This window comes from Abramis brama, assembly GCF_963993115.1.
Source record: "Abramis brama genome assembly, chromosome: 17".
Lineage (NCBI taxonomy): Eukaryota > Metazoa > Chordata > Actinopteri > Cypriniformes > Leuciscidae > Abramis > Abramis brama.
Window position 1 is genome coordinate 12,357,532 of NC_139979.1, and position 27,960 is coordinate 12,385,491.

At 40.0% G+C, this 27,960-nt stretch overlaps 1 protein-coding gene across 1 annotated transcript; it reads left to right on the plus strand.

Moving 5' to 3' along the window:
• Window positions 1–694: 694 nt before the first annotated feature.
• dop1a (DOP1 leucine zipper like protein A) lies at window positions 695–27,366 on the plus strand. Its single transcript, XM_084088771.1, has 37 exons — window positions 695–1,044; window positions 2,142–2,334; window positions 2,427–2,608; window positions 2,695–2,865; window positions 3,534–3,723; window positions 3,854–3,952; window positions 4,168–4,267; window positions 5,237–5,346; window positions 7,505–7,619; window positions 7,714–7,834; window positions 7,947–8,066; window positions 8,143–8,254; window positions 9,205–9,438; window positions 14,761–15,307; window positions 15,672–15,943; window positions 16,026–16,178; window positions 16,283–16,383; window positions 16,504–16,769; window positions 16,876–18,970; window positions 19,316–19,427; window positions 19,647–19,829; window positions 19,939–20,064; window positions 20,143–20,277; window positions 20,395–20,450; window positions 20,544–20,648; window positions 21,558–21,624; window positions 21,913–22,057; window positions 22,184–22,263; window positions 22,526–22,635; window positions 22,794–22,943; window positions 23,048–23,109; window positions 23,219–23,371; window positions 24,494–24,630; window positions 24,837–24,892; window positions 25,023–25,187; window positions 26,009–26,138; window positions 26,534–27,366. Exons 2-37 carry the CDS (start codon window positions 2,197–2,199, stop codon window positions 26,834–26,836), a joined length of 7,401 nt encoding a protein of 2,466 aa, XP_083944897.1. The 5' UTR covers window positions 695–1,044; window positions 2,142–2,196; the 3' UTR covers window positions 26,837–27,366.
• Window positions 27,367–27,960: the final 594 nt, after the last annotated feature.

Below are 27,960 nucleotides of genomic sequence, written 5' to 3' on the forward strand. Positions count from 1 at the left end.
TTACGTTTCGCCTCTAGCGTACTGTTCGATTAACAACATGGACTTAACACTAATTACACACAAAAAATGATTTGAGAGAAAGGATAAATAATACAGTTATTATAATTAATTTAAATTATACATAATTATGAAGGATATCGAAAGCTGCTGGTGTAAATAACGTATTTTAATAAAATTATATAAAATAATAAAATAATTTAACTGCCAAATGGAAAAAAAAAGTGCGCAACGTTGGGTGCAGTGGTTTCTGTTTTGTTTTCCACAGCACCATCAGCTGGCAACGAGCTAACTTACACTGGTTTCCGTGATGCAGACGTCACTTATTGAAGAAACAACAACCTTTCAATAGTTTAATGTAATTCAAACCACTTAATACAGCTTGAAAAGTGAGAATTATTTTGAGCTAAAAGTAGTTGTACAAACTATTCCGTTTATAGTCCACAATATGGTTATTTAGTTCAGTTTTGTGTATTCGAAATTCACTTTTGCGGTATGAATGTGTAAGTTATAATTTATACTGAAGAACAAAACGTGAAACGCTCTTCCAGAAATGTTATTGTTAATGTTAAATGTTAATATTATTTTACTTATTTTTTTAAATCGCTCGTGTGAAATTTATTTCCGGGACTTGCCTACAAAGTGACGCCATCATGGGAACTTTTATTATGAAATGGTGACGTATTTTTTGTTTAACAAGGAACTGGCGAACTGCTCCCGCATGCGCAGAACAAATACTTTTTACCTGTCAACGTCTTTATCAAAAATGGTTTCATCCGCAGAGTGTCAACGCTATCTGCATTGATGTCAACATTAACGCAGCTGTATAACAGATGGCTTTACTGAGAGCAGATATGTGATCTCGCCCAGCGGAGTCCGGGAAAGCGTTTATGCTGTCAGTACACCCACCGACGTCGCACCTGACCGCACATCGCTCACAACCTATTCATCCATCCATTTATACATTCGCCTGCCTACAAGACTAACAAGCCCCCTCAGCCCCTCACAGCTCAGACCTTTTTTAAAAATCGTCGTCGACTGACAACGGTAAGCAGCAGCTCATTGGAGAGAATCCTGTGCTCTATAGCGAGCGCACAGTAGCTTAGCAGTTAGCGTGTGTTCATGACATTTGATCGTGTTTGGGTGGCTGTTCTCAGCATGTGGAGGAGGTATCGTACCAAGTGGAGAGATTTAGAGAGATGTTTACTATGAACCACAGATTCATCATTGTCACACTGGCTAACCGCTTTTGAGGACCTCAGAGGGGCCTTCTCATCACATCAATGGTCCCTTGTTCCCCATCAGCACATTATGGGAAATCACAAGCCTGCCAAATGGAGTGATGCTATGATTTTCCTTAATTCATTCCATTTGAAACCAGAGTCAGATTTAGAAGGGCTTAATATGCATACTTGTTTTGGTTGGTGTGATCTTGTTTTGGTTTCGGATTGAGTAAAAACTGGGCTGTTTTGATGCATCTTAAAGGGACAGTTCCATTCAAAATGGAAATCATCATTTACACACCCTCATGTTTACTGTATGGCTTTCTTTCCTCTGTGGAACACAAAATGAGAATTTAAGCAGAATGGCAGCCTCAGGGACCATTTATTTACATTGTGTAGAAAATGACTGAGGTTGTCATTCCTATTGGAACAAAATGAGGGTAAGTAAGTGTTGTTTTTTTGGGGTGAACTGTCACCCCAATGAAACGTTTTTATTTTTATTGCAGGTTGTTCGCAAGAATTTAATGCTTTCAATAGCATAACTGCTGTTAACGGCAGATTAGAATGGAGTAAAATGTAGAAGTATTTATTTTTTCCCCAGTCAGTACTTTTATTGTTGTTATTCTTTGCCCTTTATAGCTTAAAGTGTCTCACCTGCAACACATTGTTACTAATTCAACAGCCTCCCACAGCTTCTCCACCAGTGACAGTGAGCTCTTCTGACCACTAAAGTGCTGCTCTTTTTGGTTGAGTGGTAAATACCACTTGGTTAAGCTTAATGTTGAGTATACTGGAATCTGGGTGTGAGCTCTTTTTTCCGTCATCAAGCATGTGATCTACACTAACATTACTCAGTGAGTACACTCCTTATGATTGAGTTTAACCTTTGTGCATTTTCCCCTCTGTTCCTTTAAACTGAAGGTGTGATGTTTGTACGTGACCTCGGAATCGGCTTTTAGTCCCATCGTGTAGGACGATGAATGCAGAGGAGTTGGAACTCCTTGGTGACTCGAAGTACAGGAACTATGTGGCAGCGGTAGATAAGGCCCTAAAAAACTTTGAGTACTCCAGCGAATGGGCTGATCTGATCTCAGCACTCGGAAAGCTGAACAAGGTCCTTTTCTATATCATCTTGATCACATTTAGTAGCAGTTCCAAACCTGACAGTTGCTTTACTGATCTAATTTTTCTGTATTTGTTGGACAGGTTTTGCAAAACAATGGCAAGTATCAGGTTGTACCCAAGAAACTGACCATTGGAAAGCGCCTGGCCCAATGCCTCCACCCGGCGCTGCCCAGCGGGGTACACCGCAAGGCCCTGGAGACCTACGAAATCATCTTCAAGATCATTGGACCAAAGCGCCTGGCGAAGGATCTTTTCCTCTATAGGTAGAGATATTGCAAGATTGATTTTTCTGCTACAGTGACTTTTAGTGCCTAATATGTGCTTTTATTACCCTTTTCCTCCTCCTCAGTTCTGGACTCTTCCCTTTACTATCCAATGCTGCTATGTCTGTGAAGCCAGTATTACTTGGGTTATATGAGACCTACTACCTGCCCTTGGGGAAGACTCTTAAACCAGGCCTGCAGGGACTCCTGACCGGTGTAATGCCTGGTCTGGAGGAGGGATCAGAGTATTATGACAGGTAAAATAAAAGTTTTTAAATCTAGAATGTACTTGTTTCATGTTTCTTAAATATGTATACTACTGTTTATATTACTACTACTATTATATTAGTACAGTAACAGTAATATTGTGAAATATTATCGCAATTTATAATTAAAATGTAATTTATTCCTGGGAATTTCTTATTATTTTCTCATATTAAATGTTGAAAACATTTTTGTTGCTTAATATTTATTTATATATATTTTTTTAAAGGATTCTTTGTTAAAAATTGCCTTTATTTTAAATGTTTTTTAACAATGTAAATGTCTTTACTGTCACTTTTGATCAATTTAATGCATCCTTGCTAAAAAAAAAAGATTGTTTCTTTAAAAAATCTTACTGACAAACTTTTGAACAGCAAGAGAATTATATGTTCTTAAAAAAAGAATAAATAAATAAATTAACACTAATAACTAAAATCAGTTATTTCAAATGCATATGCATGGACATTCATGTAGAAATGTACAGTGTTATTAAATTATTAGCGTTTTAAAAAGATTATCAGATGAAGGTGATCTTAATGTATAAATAGAGCTAATGAGCATGCACAATTACATATCCAATATCAGCTGAGATATTATATGTATGTGTGTGTGTATACATGTATCTATAATATTGACTAATACCATTAAATATAAACAATAGGACCAATACCCTGCTAGAAAAGGTGGCAGCAGCTGTGGAGCAGCCGGCCTTCTACAGTGCCCTGTGGGGCAGCATCCTAACCAGCCCTTCTGTGCGTTTGCCTGGAGTGTCCTTCGTCCTACTGCACCTTAACCGAAAACTATCAATGGAGGACCAGCTGTACATCATTGGCAGTGACATTGAACTGATGGTACACTGATCAATAGTGGCAAAATGCAAGCAAAACAGCCTTTAAAAATGAACGAATCACAATATAGAAATTGTTTTATTGGATACCACAGGGAACATTTATTTATATCAAGATTTCATGTTTTCTTTAGGTGGAAGCAGTCAGCACGTCTGTGCAGGATTCCAGTGTGTTAGTGCAGAGGAGCACCCTAGATCTTATCCTGTTCTGCTTTCCCTTCCACATGAGTCAGGTAACAAAACTAACAAAAAAGGTTTTTATTTTACCCCAATGATAGGAATATTTCATATATTTCTCTCCGAAATTCAGCAGAGTCACCTGTCCACCTTTAACACATATATTTGTAGATTTGATTATTCTCTAGTCACAAAAATAGAAAAGTTAGTGTAAAGTATTTGACAGAAATTAAGCAGTAAGACGAAATACACTCTATATTGTTCATTTCAGGCTACACGTCCAGACATGATCAGGATTCTGTCTGCAGCACTTCATGTTGTTCTACGAAGAGACATGTCCCTGAACCGTAGACTTTATGCTTGGCTGCTGGGTGAGATATCCACACCTCACACACAAACTGTTTGCTGTCCAGTGTCCACCCTTTTTAGTTTTGTTCCCATTTTCAAAGTTATGGCATTTCTTAGAAATCTTTCTTAGAAATCTTTAATGTCATGTTTCATCTATTTAATGCATCCTTGCTGAATAAAAGTATTAATTTCAGTAACACCTTATTTTACAGTATCATTGTTACATATGTTACACGTAGTTATTATAGTAATAACTATTAATTATGCATAATTACTAAACCAAACCAAATCTTAACCCTATAGGAAGCACATATACTTACTGAATATTACTCAGTACTTAAATGTATAAATACAGTGTAACAAAGACACCTTAAAATAAAGTGTAACCTTAATTTCTTAAATAAAATATTGCTGACCCCAAACTTTTGAAAGGTAGTGTACATTAGCACTAAAAGCAAATTAGCTGATTTGCAAAGATTTGCTTACTAAAGACAAAATAAAAAAAACGATCATAACTAACTAGTTGCTGTACTTAATTTTACAACTTCATAAAAAAAGAATAAATTTGCGTAAGTTTTGTAGTGGTAAAGCATTTTATATTTAAGCTATATGAAATGGACCAAAGGTTAGAAACAATTGTTTTAACGTTCCAATTCCCCTCTGATTTCTCATGTTTTCATAAGAACCATATCACACATTATCAGTTCAGACAGATTGGTAATAATATGATTCTTAAATGGCCTGCGTGTTTGTTAAGTGTTTTGGTTGACCTGATTTTGTCTCTTACTTGCTGTCCATATGCTGTGGATGAACATTGCGGTAAGTTTGTGTGTCATGAACACAGTGACAACTATAAGTAACAACTATTATCATATTTTCATGAACACGTCCTCATTTATTTCCTTGTATCTCTGCAAGTCATTAAAATTGTTTTGGAAAACTTAATATTTATGAACTCAATGTTCTAATTGTGTGCTTGATGGTGTTTTCAGGCTTTGATAACAATGGTGTGCAAGCAGGCCCTCGTAGCACCCGACTCAGTAATCCAGAAGAACACGTCACACACTACTTCAACACTTATTCCAAGGAGATGCTCATTCAGGTAAGGTCAAACGTTCAAAGCAGAAAATGAAGTCCAAACAGTGAGAACTTCACATGTGTTTTTGAATGCAGCATCCAAATTTTGTTTTATGTGAAAGATGGATTGATGTGAGTCATTATGTTGTTTTGGACTTTGAGCATCAATGGGACATCAGAAATCTCTGCTGTTCACAGTATTCTAAACAAACATTTCCAGACAGAGAAATCAAAAGCAACATATAAACTTCAAAAGATCTCTTTCTTTTTTCGAGTTTGAGTTTGCTTTTGTTGTAGGATAAAACCGTTTTTGTTATGTCTGCAGTGGCGCACAGGTGCATGCACACATTTTGTCAATAAGCCACTCTGTCTTCACTTTTCTCCATGTGGTCTGTATGCATGGTTCAGCTTGCAATGAGACACTGGTCCCAATGCATGCACAGACAGAGCCTTTCAGGGCCATGCTTTTAAAATGTCCTGGTACCCCTGGGGGTTGAGTTTGGGACTGCAGCAGGGGGGGTTTTGTTTTTGGCATTTTCCTCTCTGTTTTATTGGAAGGGGAATTGTTTGATTGCGTGCCATCTGGTTTGGGCCACTTGTTGGATCTCGCTTGTTTGGGAAGTAGGTTATTGCAGGGACCGTCTGTTCCTCTGTCTGTGCAGCCATGCGTTAGACCAAGTGTGAAATCCCTAAAGAGCGGAAATGCACACTTGCAAAGGCCTACACAGTATAATGGAGAGAATTTTCCTTCTCAAGGGTAATGCTGAGGAAAGATCCATCTTAAGTACTTTAGTTATATTTAGAAGACCCTTTCCATCATCTAACGCTCACTTAAAGTTAATCTTTAAAGTTAGCATGATTTGTTATCATTATCTTACTGATTTATTTATGTATTTATTTTTTTAAGCTCATAATGTTATTCAGAATGTCTTAACTTGATCTTCCGGGTAAAAAGTTCTCTTTGGAGATGTATGCCGGACTTCTCCAATCATTTAGATGCTTAAAGGGATAGTTCACCCAAAAATTTTAATTAGCCCATGATTTACTCACCCTTAAGTCATCCTAGGTGTATATGACATTCTTCTTTCAGACGAATACAATCGGAGTTATATTAAAAAATGTCCTGGCTCTTCCAAGTCCATAAAAGTGCATCTATCCATCATAAAAGTGCTCCACACGGCTCCAGGGGATTAATAAAGTCCTTCTGAAGCGAAGCGATGCATTTGTGTAAGAAAAATATTCATATTTAACACATTACAAAGTAAAATCTAGCTTATGGCCAAACGCAGTCTACTTGTGCCCAAAGCGCAACATGTGACGTCGGAAGTAACGTCATTGCGTTAGCGTAAATATCAGCAGTACGTTGCATTACTTGCATAAGTTGCACTCAGACTTAAATGGAATCCGTATGTTCGTTTGGCCGGTAGCTAGTTATTTTACTTATTATATTTAAAGTTTTAAATATGGATTTTTTTTCTTACACAAATGCATCGCTTCGCTTCAGAAGGTCTTCATTAACCCCCCCGGAGCCTTATGGAACACTTTTATGATGGATAGATGCACTTTTATGGACTTCAAAACAGAAACAGCAATTCAATTCAATTTATAAAGCTTAGAAGAGCCAGGATATTTTTTAATATAACTCCGATTGTATGTATAAAGAAGAATGTCACACCTAGGATGACTTGAGGGTGAGTAAATCATGGGCTAATTTTCATTTTTGGGTGAACTATCCCTTTAACCCCATCCCCCCTCCGCCGCCCCTACAAGCTCACATTCATGCCCGCATCTCAAAATCCAATCTACAAAGAGAAATGAACCCCACATTGCATTTTTTTTTCCAATAATCTTTTATACTCTGATGTATTTTCCATTATATGGAAAAAAGGATCTGTCGCTACTTTCGAACTCTAATAATTTAATCAATAACACTGTTAAATGTAATCTTTAGCGAAGCTCAAAATGAATATACTGTATGTTTTTCATATTGAACATTTATATACATTTATAATGTTACGATACATTTACTTGTAATTTTTTAAAACAGTTGGTTTAAGTATTTTATTTTTAATTTATACAAAATAGTATGTTTGATATCAGCCATTTAACTTCAGCCATTTATCGTTACTGGTCAGAATTGCATTTGTCTGTGCATCCCTAAATGTGTCTGTGTGTGTTTGTAGGCCATGGTGGGGATCTTGCAGGGGAAGGCTAGAGGAGGGGAGGAGGAGAGCATCCTGATGCACGACTTAAAGCCGTTTCGCATTCTCATCAGCCTTCTCGACAAGCCTGAGCTGGGTACAGCCATTACTACATGATGTCTGTGGTATGCTTAGACTCACACAAAGAGAGTTTGGAATTGCCTTGATACTTTTTTGTCCACTTTATTTAGGCCCAGCAATCTTAGAGGATGTTCTGATTGAAGTGTTTCGCACCCTGCACACCCAGTGCCGTGCTGAGTTGGACCTTCAGAACCAAAACCCCTTCAGCAAAGACCAAACTCAACTTAGCAGGTCCGCACTTCTTTTCTCTCACTAATGGTTTTTACAATTATGCAGTTTATACAAATATTTCAATATTTTCAATGACAATATTTTAAACTTTTCTTTTGTGTTGCTTTTTCAGCAAACTCAGAGAAAACAAGAAAACAGCAGAGCTCATTAAAACCGCCAACCTCTTGTTTAACTCATTTGAGCCCTACTACATGTGGGACTATATTGCACACTGGTTTGAGGAGTGCTGCAGGTGTGTGTAGGGTAATGGGTGAAAAATATAATGCATTTTTTGTCCATTCTTGCTTGACCTTATTGTCTTTTTATAGGTGGACTCAGAGTAGTCATACCACTGGACAGACCATGAGCTCTTTGACATCAACACGCTCATTGGTTGAGTTCTGTGAGCTGGTGGACTTCTTGTTGGACATTGTATCTTTGGTTGGTAAACTTTACACTTGGATATGATAATTCAGCTATTGAAATGTTCAGATCCCTGGTGAATTTTTGCCAGCTAGAAATTAAAATTGTAGTTGGTCTAATCTCCATTGATGTTTCTATCTCTTTAGTTATACACAACTAAACTACTTCAACATTTTATTGACACTTGGTTTGTCTTAGCCTCATAGTTTAGACATTTTCTACATGTGTCCAGATTTTTATGTGTGTGTTGATGTCCATGTGAAAGATTCAGAGATCATCTTGGCCTTCCAATCAGGGTTTCTGAAGTGTTTTCTGGCCTCTGCACTGCTCGCTTCTGTCTGTCTGAAAATCTCTGCTCTCTTTTTTTTCCTCGAAGCCTACTAGAAGCATGAGGGTTATCTGCCAGGTACAGTACTGCTCTTACTTGCCTCTTCACCTTACCTTCACTTCACTCAAATGTTTTGGCTACCTTTCCAGAAACATCCATTAACGGTCTGTAATCTCCAGGTTTTCCATTTCCTGCTCCTTGCTCGCTTTGAAAAAAATAAACGCCACTTCAGCTTCACACCACTCACACCCTCTGATCTTGAATGCCGTGAAACAGACAAGCGGACTAATAAAAAAAAAATTAAAATGCCAATTTGCTGTATTAAATTATATGTATTGTTATATTATATCTAACATTTTACATTATATAATTATTTAAAAGAAACACTCATCATGTTTATCTATGGATGTTGCGGAAGGTAGAACCATAAACTTGCATGAGCTCACCAATTAAAGCTTGTTACTCACTTTTACACCATACATAAAGCCTAAATTGTTCTTATATGTTTTTCAGTTTTGTTAACCATCACTCTTAATGTATATTACTGACTGTGATGCAGGAATGGACCTCCAGCTATCTTAATATTGACAAGGAATTGAGCCTCCCTCATGTATCTCTCTCTGTCTCTTTTTCTCTCTAGGAGACATACATTGAGATCCAGACAGAGCATCTACCTCAGTTGCTGCTGCGGATGGTTTCTGCTCTTACCACACACCTGCAGGCTCTGGGCCTCAGAGAGCTCACCCACTGTCTGCGCCTCTGCTCGAAGATCCTCAGCAAAGTCCAGCCCCCTCTGGTGTCGCCCCTTGCACTGCCCTCTGGTCCGTCCTCTGCCGCAACTACCCCTTCCTCTAAAGACAAAGATGAGAAAATGGTGAGAGCAGACAATCAAATGATTCAAACATGTTCTGTGAATAAATACTCAAAACCAGATAAATGACTGACTTTATATGTAGGTCACATTTTTAACAGAACATTATAAGCTTAAGGTAAAGCATAATATATGCAGGGTCTACACAGCCATGGAAAAACTGGGAACAAACAAATAGAATGTTTTGTTTTTTTTCTGTTTATGCTCAGCTCTGAAATATTTTATCAGTTAGAAATTGCAATTTTTTTGAGTGCTACTTTGAAAAATTTTCTGGGTTCCTATGATGGAAAACCTAGAAATATATATAAGAATTAAAATATTTCCAGGTCTGGAAAATTCAGGAAAACACCATCTTAAAATGTCATGAAAAACAAGTAGAGAACAAATTTCTATTACAATCAAACGACTGGAAATTCAAAGATGTATATTGCCTGCAGGTAACAGGTAGACCTCCTTTATTAGGCACTGAAAGTACCTATTGTAATCGTTGGCCGCCGCCTTATTATTCTTCTTCCGTTTTCGCTCAGGAAGTCTATGGCCAGGGCTGGACTGGGACAAAAAATCGGCCCGGGCATTTTCGCCCAGACCGGCCCACTATATGATCATAAACACCACCCATCTTTGCACGCCCTTAAATATATGCATTCCAACTCCTATTCATTAAAACCATTAATGCCATGTAATGAGTGAGTATAGGAATGAGTGAGAGTTAACAGGTGAAATAAGTAAAAATTTGACATTTATTAATACAGTTGAACTATACTCCACAGTGGTGAATCCTAAAACAAGCTATAAGCTGCATTGGCATAGCAATACAAGTGTTTCTTACAGGATTTTTGGTAAAACTGTGGTGGGTGTGGTGGGTGGACCTCGGTCCTTCTAGAGGGGTTCGGGGGCATGCCCCCCCCCGTAAGAAAATTTTGTGCATTTTAATGTTAAATTCATCAATCTGGTGCACTTTGAGAGTTCAAAATTAAAAGTTCCAACCCATATTCAGTGTACAAATTAAACAAAGAAAAATTCAAACCTCTTTTAGTTACAGTGTCTATATACATTACACCTACTGCATAATAATAGTTATAATATTAATCCAATGACAGTAATAGCCATATTTTGTAAAACAAATGCACAAAAAAATCAAGGAAACTTTCATAATTAGTTTTGTACCAATTTCTATACTTGAAAGAGATAACATGATCTTTTATTTTGACGCAAACTGCATCAAGCTTTTATTTTGGCGGAAAACATGGTTTACAAACGCCTCTCATTAAATTTCTAGTGAATTGCGGTAATCGTCAACTATGCAGATGTGGAAATAATCTGTAACTGGGTTATGGGTTCCTACACTCATGACATAGCCTAAGTGTTTTGAAAGTAGTTCTGCTTACCGCAGTCCGCAGGCTCTACAGTTTCTCATCTATCTCCTGATCCTCTTCACTATCATCATCTGCCACAGGAGCTGATGAAGGTCAGAAAACATATATTTTGACACATAAAGCGTCTGCTTTAAGGACCTGGTTCTATTTTTTCACGCTATTTCTCTGTACATTCCTTGCGTTTCTTCTCCATCTCGCTGACTATTTTGACAGATACACACTGACACTTCTGCACGCTCGCTCACTCGTTTAAAGTTGTGATTGAGCCAGCCCAGTGTCAATCAAGAAAAGAACCAATGGGCTGCTGATCTACGTGTTTCATGGGCTGGTCTGTCAGAAAAAAAAAACTAACACTGACTTTTTTGGACCAATGCATTACACCGGCACAAACCCAGCGCCGCCAGTTAAGCAAAACAAAACAAAACGAATGGGCCGCCAATGTACAAATTTTATGGGCCGTTAAAAAAATAAATAAAATAATAATAATAAAAATTATGTATGAGTATGAGATGTATCGGCCCAAAAAGCACGTCGGTCCACTGGGAAAATGCCCGGTATGCCCGATGGCCAATCCAGCCCTGTCTATGGCAGCCCAGTCTTGTTAGATTTGTTGCATTATGCTGAGTCAAACGATCCCAAACTTTCCTATATCGACCATTTTGGGCGTCGGCCATTTTGAATTTTGCTGTAAAATGCTATATTTTAAGTACGCATTGGCGTATTGTTACAAATCTAGGTATGTGTCTTCGGCACCATGCCCTGACAGTACTCAAAAAGTTTTGTGGCCGTGCCAGCTTGTGGTCAAAAGTTATAATGAAATTTCCAAAAATAACTATTAATAATAACTTTTGATCAAATTATCCTATTATAATGATTTTAATAGATTCTGTGGGTCATGCCGACAACATAGATACCAATTTTCCTTTCTGCCATTTTGATTTTCTTTAAAAAAACTATTTTTTTAAACTCCTAGACCGTTTGCCTGATTTTCACCAAATTCAAGTCAGATCATCTTCAGACTGTGCCGAAAAAAAGTAATGGATTTTGTGGCGATAGACTAAACCGTTTTTGTATACTGCAGCAATAAAGCTGAGGCATGATGACAAAACGACTCTTGAGGCTGTATCTCTGCAATGCTTTGGCATATTGACACCAAACGTTGCATGTGTCATTGTCACCTCACTCTGAACACACCATTTTGGTCACAGCACCACCTATTGGTCGAAAGTGATAAACCATTAAATCAAATTACTAGTGGCTGTATTTATAATTTTTCAGCCATTTTGCCTAAAATAATCGTAAAATGTCTTTAATTGCTCTTTGTTGCAGTTGGTCTGATGCTCCCAGCCATGTTGGCATGATGTATCGTGTTCTTTGTGTTTGGCCCCGATAATTGCTACCTTCAGCTATATTTTATGTAATTTCTGTAAGCTTCTAGTAAACATTTGATTAGTAATGAATATTCAAAGGTTTTTTTTTTCTTTATATGTAAATGTCAATTATATAGGCTGCCCTTGGTAACTGATGAAATAAATCAGGTGAAAGTAAGATAATCTAATTTGAATTTTAGTGGCTTTTAGAAGCTTTGATTCCATCCCAACTAAGGAAACACACTGGCATCAGTGCACAGAGACCGACCTCCAGTCTGAAACACAAAATCTGTTACTCTCATCTCTGCCCTGTGCTTCATGTACAATTCTTTTTAGGCATTTCAGATAGGGAATATGTTATGTAGATTAAAAAGTATCTTAACTGTTCACAGTTCAGCTGTGAAATGTATTCTCTTTCTTCTCTGACTTTGTACATCACTCAGCACTTTATTTAACTGCCAATATCAACAGTACTCTGTCAACTTAGAATGTCTTTTAATTGTTTTGAAGTCTTTGGAAGCAGTCCCTACAGCATTAGTCAGTTAAAGTCAAGCCAACATGGCCTGATTGCCATACAAGCACTGGCCTGGAAACAACCATTCTTCTGCCTGATGGTGTTTGTCTCCCACTGTACATGCCTTCACTGACTCCCTGCTCTGGGTCCAGTTGACAGGATGGTCCTCCGTCATTGGCCCCTGACATAAGTTTGTTAGGGTGTGTGTGTGTGTGTGTGCACCCCATGACCTGTTTGCTCTTACTGGGACTATGTGTCTCTACCGTAAGTGAAGCTTCATCGAAATTGTGCCAGACTCCCTGGATGGTGCCAGCATGCAGGGAGGGTAAGCAGGGGAATAGGGATGAGACGTTCATGCACAGCTGAGTTCCTCTCTCTAGTGGGAGCCAAATCTAGCCTCTGAGGCCCAAGAGTCTGTCATTTTCACTCAGGTGAAAATGGACTTCAACCTCTCAAGCTCTCGCCTTTCCCTCCTTCGGGGCTCATGCAGCGCACTGCTTGCCACCTGAGTCTGGCTCTGCGCTGCTACACGGTTCTATGATAGAAGCCACTGAGTTGTGGATGTCTGAATGTGTTATAGCCAACCCACAGCATGATGGGAAGGGCTCCATGTTAAAGTGTAGCACTCAGAGGGCTATGTTTTGCGCAAGAAATGGCCTCAAATTTGACAAGCATGGAATTCCTTGCAGCCTTACAGTCACTATGATAATATAACAATATAATATTATCGACATTATGCAAATAGGGATTCGAAAAACTAAATATTTGTAAAATCGACTTGGTAGAATACTTGAACAGTCAACCTGAAGGAAGCTCTATATGATTAGACTGGTTTAGGTCTCACTTGACCCGTATCAGATGTGGCTACATAAGATGCATTGTTGTATTCAAAAACAGCTAGATAGAGCTCACCATAATGGAACAGAATTCACTGGTTTCCACAGTTGAAGTACTTTAAACTTGATGCACTGTCTTAATGTAAGACTTGTGATGGGATTTTCAAAAAAACTGCACCAGATGTAACACAACAGGGCTCGACAATAAACCTTGTTATGTACTTGCCCTTCAAACAAGTAAATTGGTCATTCACTCATTCACACAGACTGGCATGGCCTTGTTACTGTCCATAAATTATCTATTATCAGTCGCCATTTACACCGAATAAAATAAAATCAGAATAATTCTCGAATTTCTGTGCTTCCCTAGATGTTTTTATTAATGTTTAGACTACTTGTCGGTTCGGTCAAGTAAAATTCTCTTTCACTTGCCCCTTAAAAAATCCCATTTGTCCGGGAGAAACGGACAAGCATTCATGTCAAGGCCTGCACAGTGGTCAAAATTGTTATGTCTAAATGTGTTTGGCTGTAGTTCCAGTGCTTTAAAGGGGTTAAATTTAAAATTGTTACTTTTCGAATGGGAATTGTTTTACCATTTAAACAGTGAAGGACAGCACCACCTCTAAAAATACATTTATTTATTTATTTATATAGCGCTTTTTACGATACAGATTGTTTCAAAGCAGCTTTACAGAGATAACAGGAAAATAATGCAACAAAGTTTGTTTACAGAAGAAAATAACATCACAGTCCAGCTTAAGTAAGTTCAGTGATGTTTCATTTTGTTGTATAAAAGTTATTAATTTAGTTCATTTATATATAGCTGCTCTGGAGAAAACCGTGATGTCTTCGTCCAGCTCAGTTAGGGTTAGGTTCTCTAGGTTCAGTTCTCATATAATAGTGTCAATGCAGGCAGATCAATATTATTGTTGAATATTAAATTAAATATTAAATTAAATGTTAAATTTAATGTCCCCAACTAAGCAAGCCAAAAGCCAATGGCAACAAAGGTGAAAAAAGGTGAAAAAGGCGAAAAAGGCGACAGTGGCAAGGAACCAAAACAGTAAAAAAAACTAAAAAACTAAACTAAACCAGTATATTTCATTGATTTAATGAAACTGCCTTGACTTTGAAACTGATTAGTGTTTTGCACGGTAGTGTCAGGAGACACTGTGTTTTATATGCCGTCCTGGAGAGAAATAATCTTTTTCATTCCCAATCTTGCTCAGACCCTACCAGTCACCCTTGAAGCCCCTGGCAGCACTGATGTATTTGAGGATGGCGAGAATGCTTCCAGCAGCCGATTGTCAGAGAGTGGATTTACTGACTTCATCCAGTACCAGGCTGAACGTGGGGAGCAACCTAATAAAATGCAACAGTCCGAGGATGATGCCTCCATCCCTGAAGATGTACCTGTCCAACCCAAAACTAAACCCAAATCTGGGCTTAATAGTTCATCCCACAGCAAGCCCCAGGACAAGCCAGTGATGCAGTGCTGCCTTGAACATTTCCAGCAGTTCCTTTCTTGCCTAGTGAGGCTTTACATCACCCCAGGTGGTCAGGCAGAAGCAGGAAAAATCTGCAATGCAGAGATGGACACTCTAACAGTGGTGGCTGATAAAAGATTGACACATGGTTTTGAGGAGTCTTCTGTGCATATGGAGTGTCTGGCTGCATTCACTGCTGCCTGCCAGCTCTTCTTGGAGTGCTCTAGTTTTCCAGTCTACATTGCTGAGGGCAACCTGAAGTCCTCGCCCACTAGAGAGGAGCAGGCAGGTAAAAATGACCTTCTACTGCCATTTATTAAGTTAATGTACCAAAGGTCAGAGGTCAGCCTGTTGGTCATCTTCCTCTAAGTTGTGACCTTGTTATCACAAATCCGGCTGGAAATTGTTATCCTTGACTGTCTCTGCTGCATTTAATCATAACTAAGAAATAAGTATTAGTATTGCTTTAATATACAACCCTTACATACCTGATAGCAGGTATCTTTTTTTTTTTTTTTCACATGCAGTATGAATTAATTTAATACAAAGGGATTTGGGGCCAGTTAATGAGGGTAATTTATATAAATACATAGTTTTTTTCACACTTGAAATCCTTCTATGTCACATATTTGTGTTGTGCCCATTCTTGACAGGTGAGAGTGTTCAGCCAGCGGTGTGGCTGCAGACCCTGATGGATGCATGCTGTACAGCTGCTGATTTCAGTATTCAAGCAGTAGCTATCTCACTTGTCATGGACCTTGTCGGACTCACACAGTCTGTAGCTATGGTGACAGCTGAGCGTGTGGCAAGTCCAGACTCAGGCCAGCCAATGAGTCCGAGCCAGGGGCGTGTTGCAGTGGTGATACGACCACCACTCACACCGGGTATCTTGAAGTACATTGCAGAGAAAACAGGTTTCTTCAAGGTTTGCATTATTTCTTCACTTGTTTTAATTCTCTTGAAATCTCTTCTTCTATCTTGATCACCTTCTCATTTCTCTTCCGTAGAGCGTAGCCCTTATCTTATGGGATCAGTTGGGAGAGGAGACCCCCCAACACCACAAGCGCAGTGTGGAACTCTTTTACCAGCTTCATAATTTGGCTCCCTCCCCCAGCATTTGTGAAGATGTCATTAGCCAGCAGCTCATGCATCGAGACAGGGTCAGTCATACATGCATGCACTGACACCCCACAAACAAGTGGAATTGAATTGCACAATTATACATGCACGGACATTTTTTCACATATTACCAATTTTATTTTAGAGAATACGCCTGGAGGCTCATGTAAAATTCTCAGTTCTTTGGCACCTAACCAGAGATTTGAATATCAACAAGTCCTCCCCTTTCAATCGGACCTTTGACAGGTAACAGCACTTCTATGGGAGATGAAGTCTAATTATACAAAAACAAATATGACTTGGAGAATCATCTCAAGACACTGTCATTAATTGTTAAATCGCCTCACCATTCTCTTCCTCTTGTAGGTCTCTGTTTATCATGTTAGACAGCCTCAGTTATTGGGACGGCTCTGCAAGTGCTGTTGGCAGGGCCTGGTTGAACCAGGTTTTGCAGAGACATGACATAGCTCGTGTTCTTGAACCTCTACTGCTTTTGCTGCTGCACCCTAAAACTCACCGTGTATCCATACAGCGGGTTCAAGCACAGCGTCACTGGACCCCGGTCTTTCCTAACCCAACGGAACAAGAGTCCTCTGAGCCAATTTACATGAGGGATATGGGCTATACTGAAAGTAAGAGGGTTCATCTAGTAATCTAAATAGATTTATCATCTGCTTTTTTTCTTTTTTAACCAAAATAAATATTTGCTTTCTAATGTGATTTTTGTCTCCTCTGCAGGTTATAGCCAGATATCAGGGAATGGCCAAGCGTGTGGCAGATGCCTCCCATTGGATGATATGGAACCCTTTAGCCTGACAGTCAACCCTTTGAGTGACAGTCTTTCTCTCTTGAGCCTTAGTAGCGAGAACCTGCAGCTGTGTGGCGAATATCAACCTCCTGATCAGCAGGGGGAGCACCAGAGCTCAGATTCAAGTGGCTCTCAGTCCTCCACTATAGACAATGGCAGCTTTGATGAACTGGAGGGAGGTGGTAGCACTGTTAATATATCTGATCCTGTGCTTTGTCAATCTGTTTCGTCAGAGGAGGAGTCCTTGCACAAGGCAGTTTCTGCTGTGCTTTTTGAGCTAGTAGACAGAGTGGTGCATTTGGTGGAGAAAGAGTCCTCTGAGACACCATCATCTCCTGATGCCTGGATTCAGACAGACTCTGACTCTAACTCATCCACCGATACCTCTAATGGGCCATGCATCACCCTTGCTCCCTTTTCCAACACCCAACCCAGAACACTCCCAGAATTTGTTGCAGGGGGAACCTTGGAGTTCCTGGCTGTGGCCTCAATTGATGCTTTAGGGGAAGAGGAGCATCGGGAAGGCATTGCTCGGCATAGCTCCTCCCCTTCCATCATTACACTGCCAGACAGCGGTGGCAGTGCTGCCCCAGAGCAGAGTCTCCAGGTAGATGACCAGCACCGCAAGCGCAGCCACAGCAGCACACAACTCAGCCTAAAGGGCAAGATTATGGAGCGTCTGGTGGACAAATCCCCAGGGGCCAAGCCTAAAATCAAGAAGGTCAAGAGGAAAGATGATGATAGACGCAAAACCAACCAGGCTGAGAAGAGCCGCCCTCCCAGCATCTTCTTTGGTGACAGTCTTGACTTGGAGAACTGGTACAGCTGTGGGGAAGGGGAAGTGTCTGAGATTGAAAGTGACACAGGTTCACCCAGTGGTGGGGCTGCTAGTGGGGTGGGAGGATCTCGCACTTCTGGGTCACCTCGTTTTAACATCCATCCCCTATACCAGCATGTGCTGCTCTATCTTCAGCTCTATGACTCCTCTCGGACTCTGCATGCGCTCTCTGCCGTTGCAGCCATGCTACGTGCTTCACCAGCAGGATTTGTGAGCGCTATCTCCACCACCAGCATAAACAACACATACACCCCACAGCTCTCTCTTCTGCAGAACTTGCTAGCACGTCATCGTGTCTCTGTCATGGGCAAGGATTTCTACTGCCCCATCCCGCAGGACTCGCACTCTCACTCATTCCGAAGTGCCATGTTCCTGGAGATCATAATCTCCCTTTGCCTCTATTTTCTGCGCAGCTATTACTCAGCCCATGTGGCCGCCACCTCACAGGACCTGGCAGGCAACCATGCCATGCAGCTGACAAGTGTGGAGGTGTTGACGTTGCTCTTCAGCGAGCTTTCTAAGGTCACTGGGGGCTCAGCCAAGGGATTTGCAAGCTTTATTTGTGACGTTTTGTCCAAATGCAAGGTGCAGAAAGTAGTACTACACTGTTTGCTTTCCACCATATTTAGTGTACAGAAGTGGCATGAACACCGTGCCCGTGGCACCAATGTGGCTGCAGTTGAGGAGGGGCTTTCAGAGGACAGCGTCATCAATCTGTCAGAGGACCAGTTGGACAACTGCAGCGCGATACAGTCACAACTTTTGCGTCTGCTTCAGAGCCTGGTGGTGTTGGAGCACCGTGTGATGATCCCAGTGGATGAGGGTGGAGAGGGAGGTCCGGGGTCAACGGGGTCTAGTGGCATACCTAATGGTCCCGGGGCTGGTTTTGAGCTGATTGGGGGCGAGGTAGAGCATGTCAACCCACAACAACCTATGACTTCCTTGCAATATCTGCATGGGCAACCCATTACAGCTCAGGGCATGTTTCTTTGTGCTGTGATCCGAGCCCTGCATCAACATCATGCATGCAAGATGCACCCACAGTGGATTGGCCTTATCACAGCCACTTTGCCATACATGAGAAAAGTGCTTCGGCGAGTAGTTGCATCTGTTACTCTTCAGCTGTGCAAAAACCTTGACAACCTTATCCAGCAATACCGCTATGAGACGGGCCTCACGGACACAAGGTACTGGACCAATTCAGTTATGTAGCAGAGAAACAGTGCCATACAGCAAAGCACAGTAGTTCACAGAGCTGTTTGTATTGACATTTTTGATATAGAGTATAATCACAAACAGATCACACACTGCAACCACAAAGTGATTATTTGACTATAGGTCATTTGATAGTATATTATTTATATCCACAAGAGGGCACTGTTCACCATCAATTCTTCAATTATTGCCCTAAATATATCATGTTCTTTTAAAAAGCACTTTAGGGAATATAAATTAAAATAAATACCATAAACATTTGAAGCAGTGCTTTGTTTATGAGGGGAAAGCCAATGTTTCTGTGTGTATATTTCTAGGCCCCAGTGGATGGCATTGTGTATCCCTCCTGACCTGATTCTAACTGTACTAGAAGGAATGACAGCCATAATCCATTATTGTCTGCTAGACCCAACATCACAATATCACCAGGTGAGGGAGCTAGTGTTTCATGCTTGTTATCTTTCAAAAAGTGAATAAATGGTGAGATCAATTTAATAATAATTACTATTATTATTATTAATCTATAATTTATGTATATATGATATTAATTTAACAGGTGTCAGTTTTTTTCCAATTTTAATCAATGCTTAGGCGTGAGCTTTGAATTCGTATGATTTTTTTTAATGCTTATGTGCATGTAATCCTCAGCTTCAGGTGAATGTAGATCAGAAGCACCTTGCAGAGGCACGTGCAGGCATTCTCTCCATCTTGCACACCATCATGTCCTCCGTAACCCTGCTGTGGGGTGTCCTTTATCTGGCTGATAGTTCTGACAAGCCAGCTGCAGCCTCTGCCTGCTCCACCTCCAACATCAACCTAGGATCCACAAAGGTACCCTTGAGGAGAGTGGACTTGTGTCTTAAGACATGTAGTGACTCTGCTTTGGTCCTGAGAGTTGTCCAGGCGCTAGGTTAACAAACTTTTTACTGCTTGTTCACAGAATCTCAGGCAGCAAATTCTAGAGCTGCTGGGCCCAATCTCAATGAATCATGGAGCTCACTTCATGGCTGCTATTGCTTATGTGTGGAATGAAAGGAAGCAAGTTAAAACTCCATCCAGGAACAAGGTATGAACAACACCAGAAGTAACCTATTAGGTTTGAACCCAGGGACTACAAAAACAAATGCATTGGTCTGTATTTTAGGTAATTCCCACAGCTAGTGAGGAACAACTTCTCCTTGTGGAACTTGTTCGTTCAGTAAGTGCTATGCGAACTGAGACTGTGATACAGACAGTGAAGGAAGTCCTCAAGCAGCCCCCAGCCATCGCCAAAGAGAAGGTATAGTTACGAATATACCCTGACAACTCCCATAATTTTTCTCCAGGCACTGTCAATTACTGCTGTTGGAGTTGCAGGCAGATTTAAGACTCCCCTTTGCCTTTCTTAATTTTACAGAAGAATCTCTCCCTGGAGGTCTGCATGCTTCAGTTTTTCTATGCCTATGTGCAGAGGTAAGTAAACTGAGCAACTATAGTAATATCAGCATATGCCAAAGGTATTCTTTAAATTACTCTGTCTCACTGCCCTTGTCTCGTCTCTATTAGTATTCCAGTGTCTAGTCTGGTTGATAGCTGGCCATCACTCTTGGCATTGCTGAAGGACTCTGTGCAGCTCAGTCTGCCTGCTCCAGGACAGTTCCTCATACTAGGGTAAGTTTTTTTTTCTCAATCCTAGGACAGCCATACTTTCATTTCAAAAGTCCTTTCATTTAGAGGTTTTACTTATAAGATAAATAGTGGCAAATATAATGGAATGAATGTGTCCAATAACAAAGTGAACCTTGTCTTAAATGAAAAGTTTGTTTTTGTTTAAAAAATAGGCAATACTTTTGAAAGACTTCATTAGCTGTCAAGCATATTTCAATGGAATGTCCTGGATTAAATTCTGTTAGGCAATGTTTTACTGAGAAATGTTTTACTAAAAAAAAAAAATTCTCCTGGGATAAAGAGCTTATATAATTGCTGTATTTTTCTATATTGTTTTGAGAAAGTATTGTTTTGATTATTTACATGTCTACATGAAATTAGTGTTTGCTGTTGATTTGATAAATACTTAATAAGTAAATTGACTTATAAGATTACATTAGAGTTGTCAAAAAGTACCGACTTCGGTACCAAGTCGGTTCTGAAATTGTAAAATCGTGACGCTTTGAACGATATTGAGCGGAATCATAAACACCTCTGATCAGCCATTGTGTTCACGCGCTCATCGGAAATGTCTGTGATTGGCTACAATGAGCAACACACGGAAGTGTTTGAAAAAAAAACGTGAGTGGGAGAGCGTTTGAAAGCACAAGCAGCCGTTTATCAGAGGACTGGTCAGCCGATAGACGCCTGCTTTCAAACACTCCCGTTGTGTATCTGTGTAAGCGCTCGGTGAAGAGCGTCATTGATGTATATTTACAACATGTTTTTGAAGCGCTGATCATTGTAGCCAATCACAGACATATTTGATGAGCACGTGAGCACAATGGGCAATCAGAGGTGTTTACGATTCCGACTTTTTGACAGCTCTAGATTACATTAAGAATCAGGAATTCATTTTAATGTTTTCTTTAGAGTATTGAATGAGTTCATCCTAAAGAATCCCACCCTGGAAAGCAAGAAGGACCAGCGAGAGCTACAGGTGACCTTTCCCTCATTCCAACACTCTCCACCGTTACATCAAAGTATCATATTTTTTTTGACATGGTTACTTTGTGTTACTGTTTTTTGGACATTGTACCATGGTAATACCATATATTTCACTACCACTTGCTAATACCACAGTATATAAATATGGCAATTCTATAATACTATGGTCAACATTGAAAAAGATGGTAATGCCATGGTACTTTAGTGTCAATGTCAACTGTTTCTCTTGCATGTCTCATTTTAAATGTTCACATTAAATCATAAAACCATGATTTTCCAGGATGTGACCCATAAGATCGTAGAGGCTATTGGAACGATTGCAGGCTCATCCTTAGAACAGACCACATGGTTGAGGAGAAACCTGGAGGTCAAACCTTCCCCTCAAATCATGGTGGAGGGGGCCAGTCTGGAGACAGATGTAGAAGGTCAGAGACTATGTGTGTCTGTGTTTATGTAAGGTATAGCCCATGTACATCGACCCCTGTTTACATGCACAGCTCCATGACCATGAGGGTATGGCGAGTCTTTCACTAACAGTATGTATGTTTCAGATCTAATGCTCACAGTGATGGAGGCCTCCAGCTTCACTCCATCTGTGTACAGTGTTCACGCCCTCACTTTGCTGGCTGAGGTAAACGCAGAATGTCACATGCACACTCTTTTCCTTCTTTAAATATACAACGAGCCCAAATCTACCACAACCGGTGAAGCAGATATCATTTGTAAATTAGAATTTTGCATTGGTATCAAGCGCACCAAGAACATTCACAGGTCACCAGAGGTCGTGCTCTGCCCTGCCCTATTTGTCTCTGTATGTTTGCTTTTTTTTTTGCATTGTTGTGTTGATTGGCTTTCTGTGAATTTAATTATTGTGCTCATGGGTGTCTTTGCAGGTACTGGCTCATCTATTAGACATGGTCTTCTACAGTGATGAGAAGGAGAGAGTGATTCCTCTGCTGGTCAACCTCATGCATTATGTTGTGCCCTACCTGCGCAACCATAGGTATTTGGTCTTCAAAATCCAACACTGTTGACACAAGATTGAGGAATTGACAAAATTATCGGACACAAACTTGCTGAAGCTGCTTCAGTGTCTTGGATTGTGTAATTGAAAGTTATTATAGGGATCAAGATCTTGTTGCTCTGTCTTCTTTTTGCCAGTGCTCACAATGCCCCCAGTTATCGTGCATGTATCCAGCTGTTGAGCAGCCTCAGTGGATATCAGTACACCCGGAGAGCCTGGAAGAAAGAAGCTTTCGACCTGTTTATGGACCATACGTTTTTCCAGATGGACTCCTCTTGCGTCAGCCAGTGAGTCCTGTACAGCACAACATGTACTTTCTCCTTGTCGCAGTGGTTTTACTGCCACTCAGAGGGCAATGTGACCTCTAGTTGACCACATTTCTCTCTTTCAGCTGGAGAGCAATCATAGACCACCTGATGACTCATGACAAAACCACATTCAGAGACCTGATGAGTGAGTCTTCCAGCTGCACCCATCTTATTGCTCTATCGTTATCATCGAGATGTTTTTTTGTGTGTGAGTGTTGTAGAGAAGAACTTGCTAACATTTTGTATATGTGCAGCCCGAGTTGCCGTGGCTCAAAGCAGCTCTCTGAGTCTTTTCACCAATCGAGATGCAGAGCTTGAGCAGAGAGCCATGCTACTCAAACGACTGGCCTTCACCATCTACAGCAGTGAGGTGGACCAATACCAGAAGTACTTGCCAGACATTCAAGGTACACGCAGACACTAACAGACATGCTACATAAGAGCACCTAAACAAAAATCCATTGATTTCAAAATCAGGGGTGTACAATCCTAGAGGGCCAATGTCCTGAATTTAGTTCCAACCTGCCCCAAAACACTTGCCTGTAAGTTTCTAGGGTTGCGATCCACTTCGTTTTTAGACACACACTTGCAAACTTCCCTGAGCTCTTATTCATCTCCAATTTGAAGTGAGTTCTAGTTCCTCAGGTGAAAGAGGAGAGCTTATATGGACAGACCCTCGACTCCCTCGACAGACTCTTGACTGAGGGAGCGAGGCGACTCCTATGCAAACTTCAGGCAGCACACATACACCACAATGCAACACAAGGTAACACCACAGTATATCGCACTTAATAGGATTAATCTATTAATTGCCTATTAACTATTAACTCTTAACTTATAAGGTTATTGTATTGATATTTGTATAGATTTTCTCCAACAGCCCAAGGATACTTATAGGCATATAGAATTGTGCATCAAACAAATTAATTAGGAAAAATAAATAAACAATATAATGTAAATAATAAATCAGTTCCATTAAGATTTCCAAGTGATCAAGGGCTTGGGACTTTCCAATTCAATCCATTCCAAGGGTACTGCCAGTTGTGGACAATCATAAGAATCACCAGTAGTCCAACATACGCACTGATGTACATCTGAGACGGATGGACATCAATGAGACAAAGGGTAGTTAGTGAGGAAAGGGCATAAAAAAGTTAAGAGAAGCGTAGCCTAGTAATCTAGCGCACATAATAAGCTCTAAATCAGGGGTCGGCAACCTATGCAAACTTTCAAACAGCACTCTGCACATGAGCAATAGCGAGAGAGGTATATGTATTTCACTTAAATACCCCTCACACCAGTGAACATTTTTGAGGTAATCGTTCCTCATAGTCACGCAACCTATTTAACGTTAGAAGCTATAAATACTATTAAAGGGTGAGTCACGCTGCGCGATTGAGTAGATGACAGCTCAGAGTTTGTTCTGCTGTATTTGTTGCTCTTATATTTCAGAGAACAAGCTACCGCTGTCAATGAGATTTTCAACTCTGTATGCACAGTCCTTAACATTTCACACAATGTCGTTTCAGAGCGTCTTGTGGAGAGCCTACGACTCCCTCAAGTACCCATCCTCCATGCTCAGGTCTTCCTCTTCTTCAGAGTGCTGCTACTGCGCATGTCCCCCCAGCACCTGACCTCACTCTGGCCCACTATGATCACTGAGTTGGTGAGGATATGACACACCTCACACATTTACATATTACAAATAATCACAAGCAACGTCTCACAAATCAGTCTGTAAGCTCTTGGCCTTGATGGTGAAATGACAGAAGTTCCCAGGGAGAATCTGGATGGGAATAGTTATTTGGTAGAGCTTTTTTGTCTCATTCTTAGAATTATTAGAATCAGCCATGTTCATTACGCTTCCCACAGGTTCAGGTGTTCTTACTTATGGAACAAGAACTCACTGCAGATGAGGACATCACCAGGTATCGATTTATCAAATCTGTTATATCTTTTAGCTTTTGTTCAAGGAATAAAATCAGGCTACATTTAAGACCTTATAGGTCATTTGTACATGTTGAATACTGATGAATGTGGTCTTTGGGCTCTCTCCAGGACCTCAGGCCCCTCGGTTGCAGGGCTCGAGACAACATACTCAGGGGGCAATGGCTTCTCTACCTCCTACAACAGCCAGCGCTGGCTCAACCTCTACCTGTCTGCCTGCAAGCTGCTGGACCTGGCCCTCGCTCTGCCCTCTGAGAGTCTGCCTCAGTTCCAGATGTGGGTGTTTGGGTGTTCCAAATGTTTGAAATGTATTTTAGCACAAGGAAGGAACTCATTTGAATAAGCTTGTAATATTTCTTGGGCTTTCTAGGGCTTTTCACACTGCACTTATCCCCAGGTTATCGTTGTTCTAAATACTGCTTTTAACCCTGGATAGAGGAACATTTCACACTTGTAATTTAAAAGTGAGGTTAGCACCGCTTCTTACCCAAAGTTATGAAACCTCACAAACCGCTCTTGCAATAACACTGCATTGCAGTGCCAAACTTGTAGTGTGAAATTATGTGGTGTTAGAATGTTATGGCTAGATGCTTAGCAACATAGACCCAGTTGCTTGCCTCATATTCACACGGTTTGACTGTCACAGAAACACTGTGTTTGAGAAATGGTGATGGAAAATACATTAATGGGAGTGAAGAAAAGGCTGTTTCATTTAATTCTAACCGTTATAGTTCAAAAAGTCTAAACAGGTTGCATGCTGCTTTTGTCGATTCAATGACACTGACATGGCAAATATGCAAATAAGGACATTAACACAGGGTTTAGGAATGTACAGTGCAGTTTGAGATTACCCAGGATTAACTGTTAACTCTAAAGCATGCGCAGTGTGAAACGTGATAACCCAGGATTCTGTTTACCCAGGGTTTAGAATGACCCATGGTTAACTATTTCAAGTGTGCAAAGCCCTTCTGTTCCGAGCTGTGAAAACTATTCATCCTTTTACATTATATCAGTCTTATTCAGTCTTCATTGATAAAATTCATTACAAATATTGAGCATATTTAATTTGAAGGAAATAATAATACATTGTGCCACAGGTATCGCTGGGCATTTGTCCCTGAAGCCTCGGATGACTCTGGTCTGGAGGTCCGCAGACAGGGGACCCATCAGAGAGAGTTCAAGCCCTATGTTGTCAGACTGGCCAAGCTGCTGAGAAAAAGGGCCAAGGTAATACGACCACAAAACAGTCGCCACAATATGCAATTAACCCTAAATAAATAAGATTAAAATTTGGGTTTCAATCTTAAAAAAGATTAAAAAGTTTCAACTTTTTTTTAGCTTAAAGATCTAAATATCCACAACAAACACCCTTTCGACATGAAACCAAGAAAGGAGACCTACACTTTCCCTGCCTCTCCCCACAGCCTCTTAAATGTCGCCCCTTTTAGGATTAATCTGTGGAAATCTGTTCTTTCCAATTGTTGCCTTGTTATTTTAATAGAGGTTCATTCCACGTGATTAGCATAGGACCTATAACATTTATAGACTATTCAGTAGATTTGCTAATGCTCCTAAGCCTAGGATGTTCATTACCCTCATGGGAATGTCTCCATTAACTCTAGAAAAATCCAGAGGAAGACTGCTCCACACGCACTCTGTCCTGGGAGCCCGGACAACTCCTGCTCACCCTTTATGTGATCCGCAGCATGGAGCAGCTTCTCCCTTTCTTCAACCTTCTCAGCCAGGTGTTCAGCAGTAAAGGCAACAGCCGCTCAGGACCATATCACAGCCCTACTCCCAGAGACGGCCCATTCCCTAGCAAGGATGGGAAGTTGGAGAGCCAGAAAGTCTTCTGGAGCCGGGCCAGACAGAACATTGAGGAAATGGTTGAGAAGGACTTCCTTGAGGGACTCATCAAAACGTGACCTGACATGGACAAAAAGTGAAGCTATTGAGCAAAAACACTAACACCTCACCTTTTAAAAAAAATGGAAGAGAACAAAAAAAGAAGTTTGTACATTTTTTTGCTTTTCTAATTAATGTATTTTTCCCCAAAAGCTATACTATTTAATTTAAATTCTTTTAATGTAAATATGGCCAGCTGTGATGATTTCTTTAATTTTTTTGAGCCCATAGGATAGTATGATGATACTGTGCCATTCCATATTGTGGTGACTTGCCTAATAAAAGAGACATATCATGTGAATTTAAAACATTTTTGAATTTCCTTATCCACAGAAAGGCTTGTAACAGACCTCATGTCCATAACTAACTAATCAAACTTGCACTAATATTTATTTCCTTTTGGATTAGATTTCAATTGTCAACAAAAACCTTTCGTGTAAAAATGCATATATGCGGATAGTTAAAAGTAATGTTGCTTTAAAAATGATAAAAGCCATAATGGAAAAACATTAAAGTAAAAGAGATAGGAAATAAAACAGACATGTTCAAATCGACTAGCTTCACTACAGCTGTTTTTCTTCTTCAAAGGGTGATCTAATTTAACTAAAGTAGGCTACAGCCGTAATCGAATGGGGGGGGTTATGAATTTATAAAATAAATGAAGACCACCATTAAAATGACGTAAGTATATTATTTATAATTTAACCCTCTGGTGCTGTTCTGACATTTTTTTTCTAGATTTATTTTATTTTATTTTTTTTATGGTACGAAACTTGGAAAAGGTTTTGGCACTTACTGTGTGAACAAAACGTTAAATGGTCGTGAAATAAATTGTCAAAAACTACTGCATTGGAAATGAATGGGAAATTAATTTTATCTTTTGGAAACATTTGGTACTGCGCCCAAACTAATTCTTACTGAAAGCACATATTTTGATAAATCAGCCTCAAATTTAGAACACAGTTTGTTTAGATTTATGGCTTTGATTTTCTCACAGTTTTAGGGTAAAACGTGTTTTAGAAAATATATATTTTATACAAAAACTGAAAATGGTATTTTTGTGCGTATTTTATAACAATGTAAAATTGTATAACTTTCTTCAAGTTCACTTTTTTAAACTTTTAACTACTGCGTAAATACAATT